The sequence below is a fragment of the Somniosus microcephalus genome, chromosome 20, assembly GCF_052327205.1.
Source record: "Somniosus microcephalus isolate GS21.2 chromosome 20, FLI_Smic_1.0, whole genome shotgun sequence".
NCBI classification, from domain to species: Eukaryota; Metazoa; Chordata; class Chondrichthyes; order Squaliformes; family Somniosidae; genus Somniosus; species Somniosus microcephalus.
Window position 1 is genome coordinate 55,203,644 of NC_141006.1, and position 25,665 is coordinate 55,229,308.

General features: G+C 48.2%; 1 protein-coding gene across 2 annotated transcripts in view; it reads right to left on the minus strand.

Moving 5' to 3' along the window:
• The window catches only part of ubxn11 (UBX domain protein 11), an 88,317-nt gene that overhangs the window by 50,429 nt on the left and 12,223 nt on the right, over positions 1–25,665 (minus strand). For both annotated transcript variants that reach the window (XM_085962753.1, XM_085962752.1), the window contains exons 3-7: positions 14,514–14,615; positions 8,648–8,748; positions 8,411–8,465; positions 7,667–7,743; positions 5,139–5,265 (exon numbers count right to left, since the gene is read on the minus strand). In XM_085962753.1, the coding sequence (XP_085818879.1) occupies positions 5,139–5,265; positions 7,667–7,743; positions 8,411–8,465; positions 8,648–8,748; positions 14,514–14,615 (462 nt within the window). The remainder of the gene's footprint in view (positions 1–5,138; positions 5,266–7,666; positions 7,744–8,410; positions 8,466–8,647; positions 8,749–14,513; positions 14,616–25,665) is intronic.

Consider the following 25,665-nt stretch of genomic DNA (forward strand, 5'->3'; position numbering starts at 1 on the left):
CATTTTTTTCTTCCCACAAAGTTACCACCCAATAGGTTTCAGTGCCAACTCCTCTCCAAGAAGTTGGTTTGGAGGTTTCCCTACTACAGCACTGAAAGAAAAGGAAGAACTTGCATTTCTATAGCGCCTTTCACAACCTCAGGACGTCCCAAAGTGCTTTACAGCCAATGAAGTAGTTTTTGAAGTGTCGTCACTGTTATAATGTAAGAAACATGGCAGCCAATTTACGCACTACTGTTGTTTTATAAAATAATTTTTTTTTTTTACAGAAACGGAATATGTATAGGGGGATGTTTCAGCATATCAATTAAAAAAAATATCAATTATTGATTGCCTGCAAACAAACCTGTTTTTAGGTTAAGGGATAAATATTGGCCAGGGCAATATGGAGATCTCCCCTGCCCTTCTTCAAATAGTGGTCGTTGGATCTTTTACGTCCACCTGAGAGGACAGTTCGGGCCTCTGTTTAACGGGTCAACCAGAAAGATGGCGCCTTCCTCAGTACTGCACTGACATGTCACTTTTGTGCTCAAGTCTCAGGGGTGGTTCTGGAACCCACGAACTTCTGACTCAGAGGCGAGAGTGCCAGCCACTGAGCCACGGGCGAGAGTGCCAGCCACTGAGCCACGGTTGACACCGGTCGGCAGAGAAGAGCTCAACTTCAACCTATTGAACCACAGGATTGCCCTAGGCCAATTTCAGACACTATGGCTGGAATGTTTACCTGGAGGCCCACTGGAATTGGGTTTTTTTTTGGGGGGGGGGGGGGGCGCGGGGGCGGCAGTAGTGCATGGGAAACCCGGATTTCCCCACATGCTGTGGAGTTTTAACTCCAGAGTGCGCCTGATGTCACCGACAGGTTCCCCGCCTGGAAGTCAGCCTGATTGACAGGCTTGGCTTCCAGTCGGGCGGGGAACGGTGGAGAAGAGGCTGCAGGACCAGTTAGGTCCAATCCCCAACCCTGGGGGAGGGGGGTGGTTGGATCCCGGGAGGTTGGGGGTCTGGTCCCTGTGCATCTTTCACAACCTCAGGACGTCCCAAAGCGCTTCATAGCCAATAAAGTACTTTTTGAAGTGTAGTCTCACCACCACCTTCTCGAGGGCAATTAGGGGTGGGCAATGAATGCCGGCTTTGCCAACAATGCCCACATCCCATGAACGAATAAAAAAAAGTCAGTATTGTAATGTAAGGAAGTGAGCAACTTCTGTGCCTCTCCACCTTCTCAAAATGCATCTTCCATTCAGCCCTCCTAATCTCCCCCTCCAGATTGCAGTGTCCGTTTCCTTGATCGATTTTGTTTTGTGGAGCGCATTGGAATGTATTTTACTTTAAAGGCGCTACATAAATAGAAGTTGTTTTGCTGAAGGGGACTTTCAAGGGAAGCCACGGGAATAAAATAAAATGAGATGTCTCCAATGAGAGAAAGGTTCCAATTCTTGTTTATCTCCCATCAGATTCATAAGTAGATTAAATTCTACGGTTGATAGTTTCCTCTCCCAAAAAAATACCTACTCCAATCAGAAAGCTCACTGCAGTTTAAAAGACAACAGAAGCCAAGGTTAAGAATCTGTTGGTTGGACTATTCAACTGAGCAGTTTTATCTGTGACTGCGAATGCTCTTGCTTCATTCCAACAGGTGGAAATGAGCTAAGCCACAGTTTCCACTCGGTGCATCATGCCTTATGCTTGTGCAGCACGTTCTAGCAGCTCTGTGGTTTAACCTTGTTAAATCATCAATCCGCAAATGCACAGCCTCTTTCCTTGAAAAAAACACTGCTTACGAATTCACAACTGTCTGAAAGTAACGCTCAACTCTATTTTATATCAGCTGCTCTGCAAGCTCGCTCCCTCTTAATACACCGAGCAACGTCAGGATTAGAATGTAAACCGCAGCCTTGGCTCAGTGGTAGCAATCTTCAAGCCCCGCTCCAAGACATGAGCACTTGTCTGGTGCTCCAGTGCAGTACTGTGGGAGCGCTGCACTGTCGGAGGGTAGTACTGCGGGAGTGCTGCACTGTCGGAGGTGCCGTCTGCCCGTGGTGGATATGAGAGATCCCATAAGCACTATTGGAAGAAAAGCAGGGAAGTTCTCCCAGTGTCCTGGTCAACATTCCTCCCTCAACCAACATCACCAAAACAAATAAAGGGATCTCATTACTCAAACTACATTGTGTGTAATGTAATTTGAGGCAGTATATAAATGTCATTTTAACGCAATATTATTTATAATAATAATTCACTGCAGATTAAATTTCTGTAACTTTGCGATAACATCACAAATCTAACCTTTCTGTGAAGACACCACTGTGTACCATTCCAGTACATGGAATGTTCCAGAAGCTCATGTCCAAAACTTCATATAATCCTGACCCTTTCAAAGAAAGGTCTGCAGTATGTGCAAGGCCAGTCTTGAAACCTACCTATCTCTGTAACCTCCCCCAGCCCTACAACCCTCCCCATCTCTGCAACATCCCCCAGCCCTACAACCCTCCCCATCTCTGCAACAGCCCCCAGCCCTACAACCCTCCCCATCTCTGCAACATCCCCCAGCCCTACAACCCTCCCCATCTCTGCAACAGCCCCCAGCCCTACAACCCTCCCCATCTCTGTAACCTCCCCCAGCCCTACAACCCTCCCCATCTCTGCAACAGCCCCCAGCCCTACAACCCTCCCCCAGCCTTACAACCCTCCCCATCTCTGCAACATCCCCCAGCCCTACAACCCTCCCCATCTCTGCAACAGCCCCCAGCCCTACAACCCTCCCCATCTCTGCAACATCCTCCAACCCTCCTTATCTCTAACCTCCTCCAGCCCTATAACCCTCCCTATCTCTGCAACATCCTCCAACCCTACAACCCTCAGATCTCTGCGCTCCTCCAATTCTATTCTCTTGTGCAACCCCGATTTTCAATGCTCCACCATTGGCGGCCATGCCTTCAGCTGCATGGGCCTAAGCTCTGGAATTCCCTCCCTAAATATCTCCGCTCCTCTCTCCTCCTTTAAGAGGCTCTTTAAAACCTACCTCTTTCACCTGTCCTAATATCTCCTTATGTGGCTTGTGTCAAATTTTTGTTTGATAACGCTCCGGTGAAGTGCCTTGGGGAGTTTTACTATGTTAAAGGCGCTATATAAATGCAAGTTGTTGTTGTTGGACATGCGCTTAGCACCGAGGGCCAATGTGTATCCATCACAAAACTGCAGTGATACAGACACTCCACAAGGGTTGGATAGAGACTGAATTGTATCGTTCATTTGGTACTCTTTCTAATCTGTTTGGTTGAGTGACTACACCAGTGACTACACCAGTTTTTACTCTAAGGGCCATAATTTCCTTTCTTCCTGAATGAAGACATGATTTTCTTGCGAGCAGCCTTTCGGTACCTCATTCATTCTTAATCTGAGACCAGGAAGTCAGAGGTTACTGAGCCATGGGTGGATCACAGCTGAGCCTGACCTTGTTCTCCCAGCAAGGGTTGCTTGATAGCAATCGGGAACAGAAGTTATGGCCAACTTTCCCCTCTCTCCCTCCCTCCCCCCTACAACCCCAGGGGTACTGAGGCCAATTTGAACATTCCAATACGGCTCAGCTGGGGTTAGCAAACTCAGCTTAGACTGGGGATCGACCATAAGACTTTCCTGCTCTGTGTGGCTCTAGATCACACGGGGCCACACATTCACCAACTAAGAAATCCATTCACCATCTTCACACCAATACATTTATGAATATTAGCTTGGCTGTCACATGAAGAATGATTATTTGGCCAATGTACCAAAGGGCTGCTGGCAGTTGTGGAACTCCACATTGGCAAGAGTCACCGCAGAGTGTCCCAACGGATCAGAGCTGATCCACTGGAAATGATGGATGGGCGGATCGGTGGTGGGAAAACCGGAGAACCGATCCAGAGTGACAACCCTGGAAAGCCACACTACTGGCTGGGCACTTTGTGTCAGTCTAGTGCAGTGATTCAGTTGACGGGGGAGGGAAAGGAACCGGACCCCCGTGACCGGCAGAAAAATGAATGTAAATTTAGAGTTCCCACACTCCCTGCATGAGGTGCGCCGAGAGGGAGCATGGGTCAGAGGCAGGGCAGCACACACTGGAGCATTGACCGTCCAGCCCATGCTCACGCTGCTGGAAGTGCGGGGTCATGTGATTTACATGAGAGAATTCTTAGCATATAATGGAGGAGTCCAACAATAGGGGCCATAAATATAAGATAGTCACTGATAAATCCAATAAGGAATTCAGGAGAAACTTATTTTTACTCGGAGAGTGGTTAGAATGTGGAACTCACTACCACAAAGAGTGGTTGAGGCGAATAGCATAGATGCATTTAAGGGGAAGCTAGATAAGCACACGAGGAAGAAGGGAATTGAAGGATAGGCTATGTTGTAGGAACGGAGGTTCCTATCGAAAAGACCGAGTTTGACTCAGGCAATTAAAACAATGAACTTTAATGGAACAAAACAGGTTTTAACTAGAAACTGCTGGAATACATCAACTACAGGTCTGTTCTCCTTGAAGGCTCCACGAGGACTGATCCCCCGGTCAGAAGACTGACGTCATCACGTTCTTCCCGCCATTGGGGAATCACGTGACTAACGGCATGACGTCATCACGTTGAAACCGCGCTGTAAAGGTAACTAGACATTGTACAGTCAAACAGTGTAATTAAAGGTACAGGCACAGACAGTAACTACATTGCTGTTAAAGGAATTATGTACAACCGCTCTGAGTCCTTTGGTGGCTCCGCCACAATGTAACATTCTATGTAATTCTATTTAAAATGGGGGTGTAGTCTAAATAAAATTACCCTCCAAGACTTATTTTCTCCTTGAAAAAACAAACTTAATCATACAGACTCCTAAATTATCTTCCTAAGTTTTTGACCAATTGGTTGACCAATTTACCCGGGTCAATCACCTTCCAGATTTTGAAGCAATAAAAAGGTACCTTGATATCTTCTCTTTTTTAAAAAACCCCACAAGAACAGGCCAACCTCTATGTTAGATACTGGGGGGTCTGTGCTGCACCCTCTCCAGGACCACAAGCTCCCTGTGGTGCTGTGACCAGTGCCGCAACACCCTGCTCCAAAGAGAGTCTAACCAAGGCCTCGTCCAGTAACAGTACGACTTACCTGGGTATGAAACTGGCCCACTGGGATTGGGCAGCTCCCGAGGCTCCTCCTCTTCCTTCACATACACTTTGCTGGTCTCGTCCTTCTCGGCACCGACCCAGATCATCCCGTAATCGTTCAGGAACTTCTACAGAAAACAGCCACATCAAACATGTCAGCACACTCCTCCATTGCTCTTATTGTTTTGGGTTGATTTTTAAAGGGGAGGCAAGTACTCTCTGAAAAGGCTAAAAAGGCAACATCTCATCATATAGCACAGAAGGCGGCCATTTGGCTCTTTCTGCCTGTGCTAGCACTTTGAAATAGCGATCCAATTAGTCCCATTCTCCTGCTCGTTCCCCATAGCCCTGCAATTTTCTCCCCCTTCAAGTATTTATCAAATTCCTTTACGAATGTTATTATTGAATCGGTTTCTACCACGCTTTCCGGCAGTGCATTCCAGATCACAACGGGCTTTGTAAAAAATTCTCATCACCCCCTCATTCTTTTGCTAATTACCTTAAACCTCTGTCCTCTGTTTCTCCTTATTTACTCTATCAAAACCCTTCATGATTTTGAACAGCTCTATTAAACCTCTCTTCTCTGCTCCAAGGAGAGCAACCCCAGCTTCCCTAATCTATCCACATAACTTTTTTCAGGTTTTCCTATTCCTGGCCATGCAAGGCTAGGAGAGTGGGGCTCCAAGTATCTGCTTGGCTCATTGGTAGCACTCTTTGGAGTCAAAGTCAGAGACTGGAGCACATAATCCGGGCTGACACTCCAGTGCAGTACTGAGGGGGTGCTGCACAGTCAGACCGGCAGTACTGAGTGTGTGCTGCACTGGCGGAGGGACAGTACTGAGGGAGTACTGCACAGTCAGACCGGCAGTACTGAGGGAGTACTGCACTGTCAGAGGGATAATACTGTCGGAGGGGCAGTACTGAGGGAGCGCTGCACCGTCAGAGGGGCAGTACTGAGGGAGCGCTGCACCATCAGAGGGAGCGCTGCACTGTCGGAGGGGCAGTACTGAGGGAGCGCTGCACTGTCGGAGGGGCAGTACTGAGGGAGCGCTGCACTCAGAGGGACAGTATTGAGGGAGCGCTGCACCATCAGAGGGAGCGCTGCACTGTCAGAGGGGCAGTACTGAGGGAGCGCTGCACCGTCAGAGGGGCAGTACTGAGGGAGCGCTGCACTGTCAGAGGGGCAGTACTGAGGGAGCGCAGCACTATCGGAGGGAGAGGTGCCATCTTTTGGGTGAGACGTTTGCCTTTTTAGGTGGATGTAAAAGATCCCACGGCACTATTGGAGGAAGAGCAGGGAACTCTCCCGATGTCCTGGCCAACATTTTGGAAAATGTGGAAAAAGTACTGGGTGCAAAAGATAGAACATAGCAGAGGATGCAAGACACAATAAAAGTAATACATGATTTCATATTCTAAGAGTAAAGAAAAATAAAGAACTTCGATTTATATAGCGCCTTTCACAACCACAGGATATCCCAAAGCGCTTTACAGCCAATGAAGTACTTTGAAGCATAGTTACTGTTGTAATGCAGGAAACGCAGCAGCCAATTTGCACAGAGCAAGGTCCCACAAACAGCAATGAGATAAATGACCAGATAATCTGTTTTAGTGATGTTGGTTGAGGGATAAATATTGGCCAAGACACCAGGGAGAACTCCCCCTGCTCTTCTTCGAAATAGTACCGTGGGATCTTTTACGTCCACCCGAGAGGGCAGACGAGGCCTCGGTTAACGTCTCATCCGAAAGACAGCAACTCCAACAATGCAGCACTCCCTCAGTACTGCACTGGGAGTGTCGGCCTAGATTATGTGCTCAAGTATCTCGAGTGGGACTTAAGCGCACCACCTTCTGACTCAGGTGGGAGTGATACCCACTGAGCCACGGTTGACACCGTAAAGGAGGAAGAACGGAGTAGCTTAAAGGGGACCTGAGGAATAACACACCATGTGGCCCAGGGGGCTATGTCCCAGAGTGCTGAACAACACGAGGGAGCAAGCTAGCAGAGCACAGGCGTCAGTAATGGGAGATTTAGTGGGTACGCAAGAGGGGGAATCTACACTGGGAAGCCACAGAGCCATTAGACTAACAATAATCTCATAAAATGATGGAAACCATTGAGGAGTGGCCTGGAGAAGCACCTGCTAAAGATACAGCCAGCATGGACTGAGAAGGGGAAGATCATTGAGGATGTTACAAATAAAGTAGATCATGGAACTTTCTGTAATTTGGACTTATAAAAAGCTTTTGACCAGGTTCCACATGAAAGGCTTCTAAATAAATTCAAAACATGGGAATCTGGGACAAGAAATCAGACAAAAGAAAAGGAAGCAGAGAATACTAGTGAGAAATGTAGTGTCAGATTGGGGGGGGGCGGGGGAAGGTGGAGGGGGAATGGAGCACAGTATCACAGGGGTCAGTGTTTGGAGTAAGGGAAGAGTGAGAGGTGAGAAGGTCATGGAAAAGAATGAGTTTGAGTGGGAGATGGTGCGAGAAGTCTCGATTCCGAGGCACAGGCCGATCTCTTACCTCCATTTCCCACACTTGATTCTGAAGCTGAAGGTATTTTTCCAGCTCCTGTCCCCTTTTGGGCTCATCAGCTATTTCTGTTCAGAACAAGGAAAATAAAGAGAAACAAGGCTTAATACAAGATGACAAATCTCCCAATCCCATTAGCTCTCTCTCCCAATCCCGTCAGACCCGTTTCCTAATCCCGTTAGTCCCGGCTCTGTGTAACAACTCTCTAAAACAAATTCTCCTCATTTCCCCCCTGGATTTTTTGGCAATTAGCTTAAATCGGTGTCATCTGGTTACCAACCCTCCTGCCAGTAGAAAGTTTCTCCCTATCTACTCTATCAAAAACCCTCAATTTTGAACACTTCTACTAAATATCCCCTTAATCTTCTCTGCTCTAAAAGAGAACAACCCCAGCTTTTCTAATCTCTCCACATAACTGAAGTTTGTACCATTCTTCGATACCATTCTGGTAAATCTCCTCTGCACCATCTCGAAGGCTTTGACACCTTTCCTAAAGCGTGGTGCCCAGAATTGGACACAATACTCCAGCCGAGGTCTAACCAGCGATTTATAAAGGTTCATTATCTAGTCATGAAGCTTGGTGTCATCAGCAAATTTGACAATACTGCAATAAGCACCGTGACAACTATAAATAAAAGGCAGAGGTCCCTGCAGAACGCCACACCACACTGCACCTTTGTTGCACGGTGTTAAAATTAGACACAATTCTATTCACAGTAATGAAATAGCCCTTACTGTTAGACAGTTGGAGCACACTCAGCTTTTCTTCCAACAAAGCTATTTTCTGGTTCTGTAAAAAAAAGAGAATATGATTCGATCCTTGTTAAAGAAAATATTTCAGTGCCTCACGGGTAGCTGGGAAACTCATTCTCGGCATTGGCTGGGAAACTCATTCTCGGCATTGGCTGGGAAACTCATTCCCGGCATTGGCTGGGAAACTCATTCCCGGCATTGGCTGGGAAACTCTCTTACCTTCTTGCTGATCTCCTGTGCCTGGCTTCGGACCCGCTGCTCCATCTCGGTCAGCCGCTTCATCATCGTGGACATGAGCTCAGAGTCACCGGGTGCAAAGTCTGGAGACGCACAAAAACAATATTAAAGAAACAGACAAACACCAAATACATCAACATTACCTCAACATCCAACACGTAATAGAATCATAGGAACCAGCCCAGAGGGTAGCCCTTTGTGCAGGTGTAGCGCCAGGTTGGAGCTTTCTGCTCTAATCCCATTTCCCTGCTCGGTCTCTATACTCTAATACTTACCTTGTTCAAGTGATTATCTAATTTCCTCCCAAACATTGCAACTTTCTCACCTTCATTAGCCACTTGTGGTAATGATTCAATATTCTAACAACCCTTTGCATGAAAGAAAATTCCTCCTGCCCTTCTCCTTTTCGTCTCTAGTACCACCCTGATTACTTCTCCTTCGTCGAGCTCCTCGCCATGTTCCACCCCTCTCATTAGAAACTTCATGCACTACCGCACATCAAGTCCCACCCAGAGTTTCTCCCCACAATATCCTCCCTCAGCCTCTGCACTGAGCTACTCCTCATCGTCAGTCATTTAAATTTCCATCGCTGTTCCCTTTCCACTCTCTCCTCCCATTCTCCCTAGACCCCTCTCTCCATATAGAACTTGTTATCTCCTGTGGACTTAACAAACAAGGTTTCCACTCCTGCTAGAACATCAAAATAGCCCTAATCAAAGTCACAAAGGACAACCTCCATGAATATGACTGTGGTACATTATCCCTCCTTGCCCTCTCTGCAGCCTTTGACATAATCGACCTCACCATCCACCTTCACAGCCTCTCCTGCATTACCCACCTTGGTGGAACTGACCTTGCTTGGTTTCAATCTTGCCTATCTGATTGTTTGGGTAAGATTGAAACAGAGCCAGAGCATCTCCAGCAATGGTTTCTCTTCCCACCCATGCATTGTTGACTCTGGAGTTCCCCAAGGATCTATCCTTGGCCCCTCCTCTACTCTGCTCTTTTGCAACATCATTCAAATTAATGGAGTCAGCTTCCATATGTACATTGCTGACATCCAGCCCCATCTCCCTACCACCTCTCTCGACCCTGCCACTGTGTTGTCAGGCTGCTTGCCCGACACCCTGTTCTGGATGAGCTGCAATTTTCTCCAGCTTGAGAAGATTGAAGTAATCGTCTTTGGCCCCTAACTTTATCCTTGCTAATAACTCCTTCCACCCCCTCCCCGGCCATATGTCTCACCTTGAACCAGACTGTTCGAATCCTCGGCATCCTCGTTGACCCCCGAGATGAGCTTCCGGCCACATATCCTCTCCATCACAAAGACCTCCTACTTCCACCTCCGTATCATCGCCCGTCTCCACCCCTGCCTCAGCCCAACTGCTGCTGAAACTCCCATCCATACTTTTGTCATCTCAAGACTCAACTACTGCACTGCTCTCCGGGCTGGCATCCCATCCTTCACACTCTGTGAATCTTTGCTGTCTGTATGCTGCTGCAAGCACCGCCCACTAATCACCCCTGACCTACACTGGCTCTTGGTCCCCCAATACGTCAAATTTAAAGTTCTTTTCCTAATGTTTAAATCTCTCCAGTCTCCACCATCCCCCAACTCCAATCTCTGTAACCTCCTCCTCCCCTATAACCCCCCCACCACCACACTTTTCGCTCATCTGAATTGGGCCTCTTGTGCAACCAGCCCCCATCTCCTCCGCGGCTGCACCTTCAGACATCTAGGTCCCACGCTATGGAATTCCTTGAACCCCTCAGTCTCATCACCTCCTTTAAAGCCCACCTCTTTGACCAAGTTTATAGCCACCCCTCCAAATATAACATAAGAAATAGGAGCAGGAGTAGGCCAATCGGCCCCTCGAGCCTGCTCCGCCATTCAATAAGATCATGGCTGATCTGATCCTAACCGGCAATCCACTATCACAGAACCATCTCCTGAATCTAACAGAATTAGACACACGAAATAGGAGCAGGATCAGGCTACACGGCCCCTGGGCCCGCTCCGCCACCCACAGGGCCATGACCGATCCGAACCTAGACTCATGTCCAAATTCCTGCCCGCTCCCCGTAACCTTTAATTCCCTTTACTTCTAGGAAACTGTCTATTTCTATTTTAAATTTATGTAATGATGTAGCTTCTACAGCTTTTTGGGGCAGCATATTCCATGGACCTACCACCCTCTGAGTGAAGTAGTTCCTCCTCATCTCAGTTTTGAAAGAGCAGCCCCTCATTCTAAGACTATGCCCCCTAGTTCTAGTTTCACCCATCATCGGGAACATCTTCCCCGCATCCACCCGATCCAACCCCTTCACAATCTTATATGTTTCAATAAGATCGCCTCTCATTCTTCTGAACTCCAATGAGTAGAGTCCCAATCTACTCAACCTCTCCTCATATGTCCATCCCCTCATCCCCGGGATTAACCGAGTGAACCTTCTTTGTACTGACTCGAGAGCAAGTATGTCCTTTCTTAAGTATGGACACCAAAACTGTACGCAGTATTCCAGGTGCGGTCTCACCAATACCTTGTACAACTGAAGCAATACCTCCCTATTTTTATATTCTATCCCCCTAGCAATGAAAGCCAACATTCCATTGGCCTTCTTAATCACTTGCTGCACCTGCATACTAACCTTTTGAGTTTTGTGCACCAGGACCCCCAGATCCCTTTGTACTTCAGTACTTTCCAGTTTGTTGCCATTAAGATAATAACTTGCTCTACGATTTTTCCTGCCAAAGTGCATAACCTCACACTTTCCAGTATTGTATTCCATCTGCCAAATCTCAGCCCACTTACTTAGCCTGTCTATGTCCCCTTGCAGGTTTTTTATGTCCTCCTCACTCACTACTTTCCCTCCCATCTTAGTATCATCTGCAAACTTTGATATGTTACACTCGGTCCCCTCCTCCAAATCGTTAATATAGATTGTAAAGAGTTGGGGACCCAGCACTGACCCCTGCGGAACACCACTAGTTACTGATTGCCAATCTGAGAATGAACCATTTATCCCAACTCTCTGCCTTCTGTTAGATAGCCAATCCTCTATCCATGCCAGAATATTACCCCCAATCCCGTGATTTTTTTATCTTAAGCAATAATCTTTTGTGTGGCACCTTGTCAAATGCCTTTTGGAAGTCTAAATACACTACGTCCACTGGTTCCCCTTTATCCACCCTGTACGTTACTTCCTCAAAGAACTCCAGCAAATTTGTCAAACATGACTTCCCCTTCATAAAACCATGCTGACTTTGTCCTATTAAATTATGATTATCCAAATGTCCTGTTACTGTCTCCTTAATAATGGACTCCAAAATTTTACCTACCACAGATGTTAGGCTAACCGGTCTATAGTTTCCCGCCTTCTGTCTACTGCCCTTTTTAAATAAGGGTTACATTTGCAGTTTTCCAGTCTGCCGGGACCTTTGCCAAGTCCAGGGAGTTTTGGAAAATTATTACCAATGCATCCACAATCCCTACCGCCACTTCCCTCAAGACCCTAGGATGTAAGCCATCAGGTCCAGGTGATTTATCCGCCTTGAGTCCCATTATTTTACCGAGTACCACTTCCTTAGTGATTTTGATCGTGTTTAGCTCCTCCCCCTCTTTAGTCCCCTGTTTGTCCAGTGTTGGGATATTCTTAGTGTCTTCTACTGTAAAGACTGATGTAAAATATTCATTCAGTGTTTTTGCCATCTCCATATTTCCCACCATTAATTTCCCGGTCTCATCCTCTAAGGGACCAACATTTACTTTAGCCACCCTTTTTCTTTTTATATAACTGTAAAAACTCTTACTATCTGTTTTTATATTTTTTGCTAATTTACTTTCATAATCTATCTTCCCTTTCTTAATCAATCTTTTTGTTATTTTTTGCTGTCTTTTAAAGTTTTCCCAATCCTCTATCCTCCCACTAGATTTGGCTACCTTATATGCCCTTGTTTTTAGTCGAATACTATCCTTAATTTCTTTACTTAGCCACGGATGGCTGTCTTTTCTTTTACACCCTTTTCTTCTCAGTGGAATATATACTTTTTGGAAGTTGTAAAATAATTCCTTAAATGTACACCACTGATCATGTATCGTCTTACCCTTTAATCTATTTTCCCAATCCACTCGACTCAATTCCGCTCTCATCCCTTCATAGTCTCCTTTATTCAAGCTTAGCACGCTTGTTTGAGATCCAACCTTCTCACCCTCTAATTGAATATGGAATTCAACCATGTTATGGTCAGTCATTCCAAGGGGATCCTTTACTAGGACATTTTTAATTAATCCTGTCTCGTTACACAGGACCAGATCTAAGGTTGCTTGCCCCCTGGTCGGTTCAGTTACATACTGCTCAAGAAACCCATCCCTAATACACTCAATGAACTCATCCTCAAGGCAGACCTGCCCAATTTGATTTGTCCAATTAATATGATAGTTAAAATCCCCCATAATTATAGATGTTCCCTTATTACAAGCCTCAACTATTTCCTGATTGATACTCAGTCCAACAGAGTTGCCACTGTTCGGAGGCCTATAGACTACACCCACTAGTGTTTTTTTCCCCTTATTATTCCTTACCTCCACCCAAACTGTTTCATTATCCAGATCTTTTGACCCAATATCATTTCTCTGTATTACAGTGATTCCTTCCTTTATTAACATAGCCACCCCACCTCCCCTTCCTTCCTGCCTGTCCTTCCTGATCGTTAAATAACCTGGTATGTTTAATTCCCAGGCATTGTCACCCTGCAGCCATGTTTCTGTAATGGCCACAAGATCATACCCATATGTAGTTATTTGTGCCATTAACTCGTCTATTTTGTTACGAATGCTACGTGCATTCAGATAGAGAACTTTCAAAGATGTTTTGTGACACTTAGTTCCTGCTTCTGCCCTTTTTATTACTTTACCTTTTACTCCATACCTTCTGCCCCTTCCTGACACGCTCTGGTTTTTAATTTCCCCACTGCTACCTAAGTCTATGACCTTCTCTGTTGTCATTTTTATTATTTGCTCTCTAGGAACCTCCCCCCCACTAGTTAGTTTAAAGCCCTCTCTACAGCCCTAGTTATATGATCCGCCAGGACTCTAGTCCCAGCACTGGCCAAGTGAAGCCCGTCCCGACGGAACAGCTCCCTCCTGCCCCAGTACTGGTACCAGTGTCCCAGGAAGCAAAACCCATTTCTCCCACACCAGTCTTTGAGCCACGCATTTAACTCTCTAATTTTATTTGTCCTAGCCAAATTCGCTCGTGGTTCAGGTAATAATCCATTATTACCCTTGTGGTTCTGCTTTTTAATTTGGCCCCTAGCTGCTCAAACTCCCTCAGCAGAACCTCCTTCCTTGTCCTATCTATGTCGTTGGTACCAACATGGACCACGACAACTGGATCCTCCCCCTCCAAGTTTCTCTCCAGCCCAGAGGAGATGTCCTTAACCCTGGCACCGGGTAGGCAACACAGCCTTCGGGACTCTCGCTCTCGGCTGCAAAGAACTCTATCTATCCCCCTAACGATACTATCCCCTACCACTACAACATTTCTTTTAACTCCCCCCACTTGAATGGCCCCCTGCTCCACGGTGCGGTGGCCAGGTTGCTCATCCTCCCTGCAGCCCCTGCTCCTGTCCCCACAGGGAGTAAGAGCCTCGAACCTGTTGGACAAGTGCAAGGGCTGCGGCTCCTCCAACACTACCTCCTGGATCCCCTACCTGCCTATCTCCTGCTTTGGTTCTGCGTTCATTTTTTAAAATTACACCTTTGTGAAGCACATGTAGATCGGCACCCTTGCTATCAAGCTGTACTTTTGCTCCCCAGTGTTTCATGCTCCTTATAAAAAGCCATACCTTTTGCCTTTGACCTTGATGACGAGGAGAAAGTAGAAGAAGTTGAGGTGTGCGGCCATGATAAAGGGGGCAGGATCTCACTCAGTAACGCAGCCTCATCATCTGCAGGAAGAGACGAATGGTTGAAGGCTATTGCTTTGCTACATTATTGCTACTATTGAGTAAAGCTCCCTCTACATTGTCCCATCAAATACTCCCAGGGCAGGTACAGCACGGGTTAGATACAGAGTAAAGCTCCCTCTACACTGTCCCATCAAACACTCCCAGGGCAGGTACAGCACAGGTTAAATAAAGAATAAAGCTCCCTCTACACTGTCCCATCAAACACTCCCAGGGCAGGTACAGCACGGGTTAGATACAGAGTAAAGCTCCCTCTACACCATCTCAACAACATACCTTAACACACACATAAAAACAGCATCTCCCACTGCACTTGCGAGACATCTACTATACCAGCCAAGGCAGTCAGAGTACAATGGCCAAGTTAGTGTCAATTTGTGCTGAGTGAAGTCTTGTTACCTTCCCGGTTGGGTCTTCATACTCCCAGTGATATGCATCATGCTCACATTGTAGGAACATTGCTGACTTTGCAGGGTGTGCAACAACTAAGGGCTGAGCACAACTGTGAAAACATTGTCAGAACATTGCAGCACAAGCCTTCTGCTCCCACATCCTATAAACACCCGGGCCCCTCCCCCACCCACTGGGTGCTGGTGAACTTGGCAAGTGGAAGGGTTCTTGGCGTCACTGAGTTCCCTGTGATGGTGGCGAGTATGGCAACCCCTCCATTCTAAAACGCTCATCCTCGTTTTCAAATCCCTCCATGGCCTCACCCTTCCCTATCTCTGTAACCTCCTCCAGCCCTACAACCCTCCGAGATCTCTGCACTCCTCCAATTCTGGCCTCTTGCGCATCCCCGATTTCTTTACCCCACCAGTGATGACTATGCTTTAAGCTGCCTAGGGCCTAAGCGCTGGAATTCCATCCCTAAACCTTTCTACTTCCTTTAAGATGCCCCTTAAAACCTACCTCTTTGACCTGTCCCAATATCTCCTTTTGTGGCTCGGTGTCAAATTTTGTGTGATAACGCCCCTGTGAAGTGCCTTGGGATGTTTTACTACATTAAAGGCGCTATATAAATGCAAATGGTTGTTGGTGTAGAAATACTCACCCAATTTGCAGGCCACATATTGCATGAGCAGTAGGGCATATTGTACAACTACAGACCACATCAAACACATGAGTAGATTTTCAACTTACCAGGTGGTGTAACTCTGGCATTGAGATTGATTGGAAAAGAAAACCGGGCCATTTCTAGAACGAGCGACTGAACCAGAGCAGCAGTTTAATGCCGGAGTGTTATGTTAAAAATGTACCCCAGAGTCTATGTGCGGTGTGTATCCTAGCGCTCGTTCATTGTCTGCCAATATTGGGCCGCCTCTTCGCCATGTGGACGGGCGATCGGCAGGTATGCTTCCCCCGCTGGTCGACTGTCCAAATGGCAAAAGCAACCCCGTACTCCGCACACCTGCTTCACAAAAATAATTCCAAACTGATCTCAGCCTGGCCTCTTGGGGCTCCATCACCCACAGAATGGGTTAGAATGTGTCTGGTGCAGACTCTCACCAGTTCCCACCTGAAATGGCAATCGGGGTCCTTGCACCTTGACTTGCGTATTAAAAGGGGCCGACCGCTAGGGTTACTGTTGTGTCCGGGTATAATAAGACACAGACTGCAGGAGAAACGGTACAACAGGTGTTTACTCAACGTGGCTCACAGTGGAACTGATCTGTACAGATTACTACTCAGTGCTATATACAGGTGTGGTCACTGCCGGTACTGCAGTATACATGAGCTGTAAAAGATAGTTCCCCTTAAAAAGGTATATACATTACAATTCCTCCCCTTTTAGATTAACAGTACCATAACACTCATTTAACAATTAAATATCAAACTAATTACAATTAACACTTTTAACATGCAACATTAGCTGAAAATAGTCTATTTATATATTCAGTCTTGGGGAGGCTTCCTGATCCTTTCTGGATAGCGCCTTTCCCGAGTGTCTTGCTCTTGGTGCGGAGGCGATTCTGGCCCCCTGTCGTCGGTTGGTTCATCAGCTTCCGATGCTACTGTTTCTGGGGTAGATGCGACCTGTACGTCGGGTTCATCACCAGGTATGTATGGGCGAGGCATGGGGTTGACTTGTTCCTGTGACTCCAAGATCTGGTCAGCATGGCGTCTCACGATGCTCTCCCCAACGTCCACGGTGTACATTAGTGGGCCCTGCCGTGTGCATATCGTTCCTGGCTGCCATTTTTCTGTTCAGTAGTCGCGGGCCAAGACTGGTTGCCTTACATTGAAGCTCCTTGTTGGCTTCTCATGGATGTGCTGGAATTGCTTATTCTCAACATCTCTTCGTATGTTTGGTCTGAGCAAATCCAAGCGAGATCTTAACCTTTGGTTAAAGAACATCATGGCTGGGGCCTGGTTGGTGACTGCATGTGTCGCATTCCGGTAGGCGAACAGGAAATTGTCCACCTTGTGCTGCAGCGGAATGTTGTCATTGTACATAGCCTTTATTGCCTTCTTAAAGGTTTGTACGAACCTCTCAGCCAATCCATTTGTGGCTGGATGATACGGGGCGGATGTGTAATGCCTTACCCCATTCTTTTTCAAGAACCTCCGGAACTCTTCGGACACAAACTGTGGTCCGTTGTCGGAGCAAATCTGTTCTGACAAGCCATTCCTGGCAAAAATGGTCCATAGGACTGCAATAGTTTTCTCCGTGGTGGTGGAGGACATTTTGATGACCTCAGGCCATTTTGAGTGCGCATCCACGGCTATTAAAAACATTGAGTCCATGAATGGACCAGCAAAATCAATATGTGCCCGTTGCCATGGAGATGAGGGCCACTCCCATGGGTGTAGAGGGGCCTGTGGTGGTGCATTTTGGACTTTCTGGCATCCTGAGCAGCTCTTGGTCAGGTCCTCGATTTGGTTATCGATTCCCGGCCACCACACATAAGCCCTGGCTAGGCTTTTCATTTTTACCCCTCCCAGATGACCCTCATGAAGCTCATTGAGCACTCTATCCCTTAACTTGGGTGGAATTGCCACTCGGGATCCACACATCAAGGTCCCCTGGCACACTAACAGCTGTTCTCTCCTTGTCGAGAATGCTGGCAACAGTGAGTCGCCATGTGCTAGCCATCCCTTCACCGTCAAGTCATATACCAGAGACAGTGTCGGGTCATTTCGGGTTTCCTTTTCGATACAAGCGTTAGTTACCGGTAGGTATTCAACTATAGTCGAATGGAATATTTCAACAGGATCCACTGCTGGTGTTTCCTCCGCAGTAGGCAGTGGCAGGCGTGATAGCCCATCAGCATTTCCATGCTGTTTCGTGCCCTTATATTCAATCTCATAGTGGTGCGCCTTTGTAGTCGTTGCGCAGTCATCACTGGAACGCCCTTCTTCGGATTAAAAATGGGGACAAGAGGCTGGCGATCAGTCAGCAAGGTGAATTTCTGCCCGTGCAGATAGTGGTTGAACTTTTTCACTCCCCACACTAGGCTAAGCGCCTCCCTGTCAATCTGGGCGTAGTTACGCTCGGCTGAGGTTAGTGATCGTGACGCAAAGGCTATTGGCCTCTCTGAGCCGTCCGAGAATTTGTGCGACAGCACCGCTCCAATGCCGTAGGGTGACGCATCACATGCCAACCGAATTGGTAATGCCGGGTTGTAATGGGCCAATACCTCTTTCGATGTGATTAGTGTTTTGCTCTTCTGGAAAGCTCGTCTACATTCGTCACTCCACTTCCATGGCACCCCAGTTTACAGTAGGGTGTTCAGTGGGTGTAGTATTGTAGACAAATTTGGCAAGAACTTATGGTAGTAGTTTACCAGCCCGAGGAACGACCTCAGTTGTGACACATTTTCCGGTGCTGGAGCCTTGACTACTGCCTCAATCTTCTCTGGGGACTTATGTAACCCCTCTTTATCGATAACGTGGCCACAATACGAGATCTGTTTTCTAAAAAACTCTCATTTGGGGCAGTTAGCTCGGAGCCCATATTCCTGCAATCTAGTGAGCACCTGCTCCAGGTTGGCAGGGTGATCACTGTCATTTTCGCCTGTGACCAGGATGTCGTCCAAATAACACTGTGTCCCTGGGATCCCTTGCAGGACTTGTTCCATTGCCCTCTGCCAAATAGCCGGAGCTGATGCTACCCCGAATACCAGCCGGTTGTATTGGTAGAGACCTTTATGGGTGTTGATTGTGAGGTATTTTTTTGATGCTTCTTCTACCTCCATTTGCAGATACGCCTGGGCCAGATCAATCTTAGTGAAGCGTTTCCTTCCAGATAGCGAGGCGAAAATATCTTCAATCCGCGGAAGTGGATATTGTACGGTGTGAAGGACCGGGTTCACTGTTACCTTAAAGTCCCCACAGATGCGAACCTTCCTTGGTTCCCCAGGCGTGCTGCTCAACGACTTTTTCATCACAGGGACGATGGGTGTAGCCCACTTGCTCCAGTCTACCTTGGACAGTACACCTGAACGTTCCAGACTCTCCAGCTCTGCTTCGACGGCTGGGTGGATCGCATAAGGTATCGGTCTGGCCTTAAAAAATTTTGGGCTTGCGTTTTCTTCAATTTTAATCATCGCTGTCATGCCTTTTAGTGTTCCGAGTCCTTGCTGGAACACTTCTTTCGTGTCAGTTAGGATCTTTGACAGTCGCCCAGGTGTGACGTCGTCATCCTTTTTGTCAGCCACAGTCAGTGCCTGTATGGAATGCCAATCCAGTTGTATTTTCCAGATCCATTCAATTCCCAGTAATGGTGGTCCTCCATCTTGCAATACATACAGGTCTAGTTTTGGTGTTTCCTTACCGTTATATATAACGGTCACCCTTATTTTTCCTTTGGGGTAGACTTTTTGCCTCGTGTACGTCTTCAAAATAATTTTTGTGTTTCTCAAGGGTATGTGTGAGAATAGCCGCTCGTAGTCCCGCCGGTTTATGACTGTTAGGGCTGATCCTGTGTCCAATTCCATCTTTACCTGGACTCCTGCTATCTTGAGAGTGACCCAAATGGTTCGGTGATCCTCCGTTGTGGTCACATTATGTAGTTTCAGACAACTCAGTTCCCTGCTTTCGGAGTGGTTACCACTCTTTTGTTCGTCTGAACTATTCTCCGTCATCTTATGTACCTTCTTGTACTTTCCTTTGGTAGGTTTCTTATTGCTGGTTTTCTTTCCCGACCTGCAGACTCGTGCTATGTGTCCTACTTTTCCACACTGTCTGCACACTTTGTCTTTGAACCAGCAATCATTCTGGTCGTGTGTTGTTCTGCCGCAGCGATAGCACTTCACTGTTCCATATGACATTTCGTTTGTGCCATATTCTTGCGGTCTCTGTTGTATCTCTGCAGCGCCCCGTGCTGCTGCTTCATATGATACCGCAATGCTGAAAGCCTTTTCCAGCGTAAGGTCCTTTTCAGATAAAAGCCGTTTCTGGGTTCCTTCACTTTGAAGCCCACACACAAACTTGTCCCTTAAGGTATCTGCCAGTCCCGCTCCAAACTGGCAGTGTTTCGATAGTTTGCGCAGTTCTGTTAAATAAATCAGCATTGCTTTCATCCTTATGCTGGTTCCGTTTGTGAAACTTGAATCTTTCTGCTATCAGCAGCGGTGTGAGGTTTAAATGTTCCTGTAGTGTCGTTACTATGTCTTCAAAACTCTTTTCCATTGGCTTCGTTGGGGTTACTAGATTTTGTAATAAACCATACGTCTTTGCACCCATTAAATTTAACAATAACGACGCTTTCTTGTCATCTGACACCTCATTTGCCTTGCAGTACACCTCTATTCGTTCGATATATGTAGTCCAATCTTCGACTTCATTGTCAAATGTGGTGATACTGCCACTCTTCGGCATTTTGGGTGTGGTTTAAAATGGGGTCTCGCAATGACTTAAAATGGCGTCTCCCGCGCTTTCCTTCCTCCCCCGCTGCTGCCAATGCCGCTCCCGGCAGTTCTCATGGCAATGGCGGCGCCCTGTAGGTTTCGCGCGCTTCTCCTGCGCTGCTGCTAATGCCGATCTCGGCAGTCCTCGTGGCAATGGCGGCGCCTCGCGGGTTTCTGTGCGTCTCTCTCTCTCTCTCTCCGACGCTGCTCGGCCCCTGAACACCGGCTGCGCCCGTGCGCTCTGCCCTCTCTCTCTCCCCCATCGACGCTGCTCGGCCCTTTGCTGTGCCGCTCGGTCGGGCTCTAGCCCGCCGCTGTCCGGGAAGGGTCGGCGCACTACCTGTTGCCAGCCTGTTTCGCTGGACTGCCTCGACTGGAAAGCCAAGCCTGGCTCTCGACAGCCTCCCCCGCAATTCTCGAGTCTCTGCTGGATGACTGGGCGGTTGCCCGTGGTCGACGCCCGAGTCTCTGGCCTTGACCTCCAATCCACTGATCTCCAGGAATGAATCCCCGGGAGGTGATGCAGAGTTGCAGGTAGGTTCGAACTTGCCTTGTCGCCAATGTTGTGTCCGGGTATAATAAGACACAGACTGCAGGAGAAATGGTACAACAGGTGTTTACTCAACGTGGCTCACAGTGGAACTGATCTGTACAGATTACTACTCAGTGCTATATACAGGTGTGGTCACTGCCGGTACTGCAGTATACATGAGCTGTAAAAAGATAGTTCCCCTTAAAAGGTATATACATTACAGTTACCACCTCTGGTTTGGACATATTCCTGGAGGTGTCATCACAGGACCTCCTGCCCCTGACCACCCTGCCTCCATGCTCCAGTCATTGGCCGCCCGACACGTCCACCCACGCAGCGCCCCACCTTCCCATGGCCAATCGGAAAGCGAACAGACTCTTCATTACCCAATTGGATGATTCTTGACTTTCAGTCAAACAGCCCTTTCTCTGCCCGCACACCCCCTATGTCTGATACATTTATAACCAGTAAACAAATACGTTCAAAAGATTTTTATTTTTTTATTTTTTAAAAAGCACAATTTTAACATCCCTGTGAATTTTCTCCAGGGCGTTGCTTGTATCAGTGTCCTGGAGATTAGTCTTTAATTCCTGGGGTCTCCAGGGCAATTCTGGAGTGTTGGCAACCCTACAACAGCCCGAGACAGGCGGGTGCTTTGGGCTCCTTTCAAAATGTCGCTGGCCTCCTTGTTGTGATTAACTGGGGGGCGGTAATTTGACCGACCCATTTTGAGGCCATTAACGCCGGGCGCTGGAAGTGAAACTCGGCTCCCGCGAGTCACGTAGGCCGATTGCTGCTTCCTCATTGAGTTCTGCGTTGGGAATCCTCAACTATAAGGCGTGCCCACTTTGTCCCAAACTTGGATTTCCCCAAAGTCTATGAAGTTAGCCTGTGCTCGCACTGTGCGCACAGGCTGTGGACGACCGCACATCCCCAATTCCAACTTGCATTTCTATAGGGCTCCTCGTCGAGAGGAGCTCACTGCTGTCCATGAAGCAGGGGAGAGGGAGACTCTGTGGTTAAGGAGGGAAACTGAGGAAAGAGAAGGGTTCCTGAAAGCAGGTGGTAAGGGAGGCAGATCATCTCTTTAGGACTCTTACAGGCTACAAAAAAAGTGGAATAATTCCATTGCAACAACCCAGGCCCGGATGTGAAAAGGATACCATGATCACCTACTGCACTTCCCAGCACGCATCAATAAATGATATAGCACAGGAGGAGGCCATTCGGCCCATTGGGCTCGATTTTGCCAGGCCCGAGGAGGCGGGATTGGAAGCGTGTGAGGTGTTAAAATTGCAAAAAATGGCGGGCGGCTCCAATCCTGCCTCCAAGCAATTTTCCCAGAATCGGGGTTTCAGACCCCATTTCCATCCAGCCACCAAGATGCAGGATAGGCCCTTAACGTCTTTAACAACCAGTTAAGTGCCTCTATAATCCCATTTTGAGAGGCCTTTCTGAATTTAACACATTTTCCCACCTGTTGCACGTCTCCTCTGGAACACGCCAGTTAATCCTGGCGGCCTCACAAGTGGACTGCTTACTAACAGCTGCAGCTCCACCATTAAAAAGGAGTTTTCAGCAATCATCATTTGCAGGTGGTAGAACTTTGTTGTCTCAGGTCTGGGGGAACTTTTAGCGGCCTACTCATTGTTGTGGAAGTTTGGAGCTTGAGACCCATCTCCAGTGTGACCTCCTGGGAAACCCCTCTCCCCATCTTGACTGAGCGCTTCCTCAACTGAGGCATATACCAGAAGCATGGGAACCATTTATTTCCTTTCCTCCTGGACATCAGATTCGGACGAAGACCATCCGTGGCAGCAGCAGAACCCTGAACAACAGCAGCAGCAACAACAGGAGCGCCAAGCTGCTGCTCACCCACCTGAAGCTGCACAGGCCAGAAGGCGCCAGCACATGGAAGTACGTCGCCACAGGAGATACCCCCAAAACAGGGTTTACAGACAGAGGATGAGCTACCTCAACATGACGGAGCAGCAGTGCCAAAGGCTCAGGCTCAAACTTTTGCGAGACGTAGAGGGTGCTGCAGCAAGACCTGGAGCCCAGAGGAGCAGGTGGACACCCCTTACCAGTGGCCGTCAAAGTCACCACCGCACTCAACTTTTTTGCTTCAGGCTCATTCCAGGGATCAACAGCAGACATCAGCGACGTCTCCGAGGCGGCCGCACACACTTGCATCACGCAGGTTACCGATGCTCTCTTTGCCATCGCGCACAATTACATCAACTTCTCCAAGGATCAAGCAAGTGTAACCACACGTGCGGTTGGATTTGCTAATCTGGCAGGCTTTCCAAGGGTGCAGGGCATCGTTGACTGCACACATGTGGCCCTTAAAGCACCCCATCACAATCCAGGTATTTTTGTCAACTGCAAGGGCTTCCACTCCCTCAACGTGCAGCTGGTGTGTGACCACAAGAAGGAAATTTTGCATGTTTGCGCCAAGTACCCTGGCAGTTGCCAGGACTCCTTCATCCTGCACCAGTCTAGTATGCCTCCAATCTTCAGTCCACTAGACCAATTTTTCGGATGGCTACTTGGAGACAAGGGCTATCCCCTGAAGACGTGGCTAATGACGCCGTTGAGGAGTCCATCCAACGAAGCTGAGGAGCGCTACAACTCCAGCCACATTTCCAACAGATCTATATTCGAGTAAACCATTGGCTTGCTGAAGATGTGATTCAGATGCCTTGACAGATCAGGTGGAGCCCTGCAGTACTCAGCAGCCAGGGTCTCCAGAATCATTGTGGTCTGCTGTGCACTTCCCAACATGGCACAGCATCGTGGCTTGCAGATGCCCGAGGTACAAGTGGCTCCTCACATAGCCTCCTCAGATGATGATGAGGAGGAAGAGGAGAGCGACGACGAACAGCTTGCGGAAGCGCATCAACCAACGGCAGATGCACGCGAGCACATTGCTGCCCGGGATGCAAGGGATGCACCCATACCAGAGCATCGACAATGGCCAAGCATCTGCGGATTCCTATCACTCTGACCACCACACTGACAATTGGAAGTCGCCCTAAGCCCTCAATGTGGAAGTCCCATTTGCGAAATGACACACGCCACAACTTCAACAGTTTGCCATCAGAATATTTTATCACAACAATCAACGGATGGCATTTCAAAAATAAACACAACAGAACACCCAAGTGACAGCCCTTGTGATTACTTGTGCTTTATCTTCCTCTTACGCGTGCTCCTACGTGGTGCTTCCCCTGTGGCTTCAGCAGATGTGGAGGCCCTTTGCTCACTTTCTTGCTGCTCCTGCCTCGACACCTTTGGCGGGCATTCTCTGGGGTTGCGAGCCTGAGGGCTTGGCAACAGTCTGCTGCTCCTGGGGCTGTGCAGGGGTTGAGATGCCGATCTCAGTTGGGCGAGGACTCGGATGGGGCTCTGACCGAGGGCTCTGCAGTGGCATGGTCATGTGAGCGCTTGGAGAGGAGCCCCCACTTCCTTGTTCTCTGCCACCAACATCCCTCTCATGGGTCAGCCCCACTTCAGAGCTAGCAAGTGGCTGGACAGCACCTTGCTGCACTTCAGGGGGGCCATGAGGACCCGTTTCTGCACTGGAAGTCATACTCCAGGGGACTTACATGAAGGTCTGGTTTCTCTGCTCAATAGCTGACCATCGCTCCTCAAGAGATGTCAGTCTATTCTGAACAATGACCATGTTTTCAAGACCCTGGCGACTGAGCTCCTCCATGGCCATAGCCATCCTCTCCTCTATGGTAGCCAGCCTTAACACAGAGGTAGCCATCCTTTCCGTGGTGATGCATTCATGCGCCAACGCCTCCACAAAGGCTCTGCTCATGTTAGCGATTGACTCCTCCATTCACTCCACACTTGCAGCGACCCTGGAGACAAAACCTGCCAGAGACTCTTGCACCTGTTCCTGGAGTTCCAGCACCGCTCTCCTTCTGGATGGATCCGGAGGCAGAGGGTCACCATGCAGCTGAGCAAGTCCTGCGCCCTCCGATGAGGACTCTCCACTGCTGTCCCTGTCTCCACCATCTGCTGATGCTCACTTGTGAGCTGTGATACACCAGGTGACAACTCTACTCTATCTCCCGAAGGTCCACCGAGGCGAGAGTGTCTGCGCTGTTGCTGGGTGCGCGCAATTCTGCTGACGCTGCGCCCTCAGAGGTTGCAGCTTCCTCTGAGGAGTCTGGGGGCTCAAGCTGTTCCTCCTGGACAGTGGGGAGGGGGGCTGTCGCTGGTCCTGTGGGGGAGTAAAGGAAAGAGTTAGACATGGGAGATAAACGTTGCATGCACATTGAATTGTGCAGATGATCATAAGTCAATCTGTTAGAGCATCAGAATCAATATCAGTCACTCATGCAATGTGAATGAGGGAGATGAAAAACTATTCTGTCACCAGCTTGCTCTGATGCGCCCATCTGTCAGTCCCCCACTTGCGCATCCTCCTCCACTCCCACGATCTCCAGGGCCGCCTCCTCCGCAGTGGTGAGCTGGGCTATTGAAGGTGGCCCTCCTCCCGTCTTCGCCCTCTCCCTCTTATTGTGGGCTCTCTTTTCCTGCAATGAGGGACTCAAGTGAAGTTTGAATGAGAATGAAGGAGTGAGTGTAGAGAATCCATAGCTTAGATGCTTAGAAGGACACAAAGATGGCGTGAGGT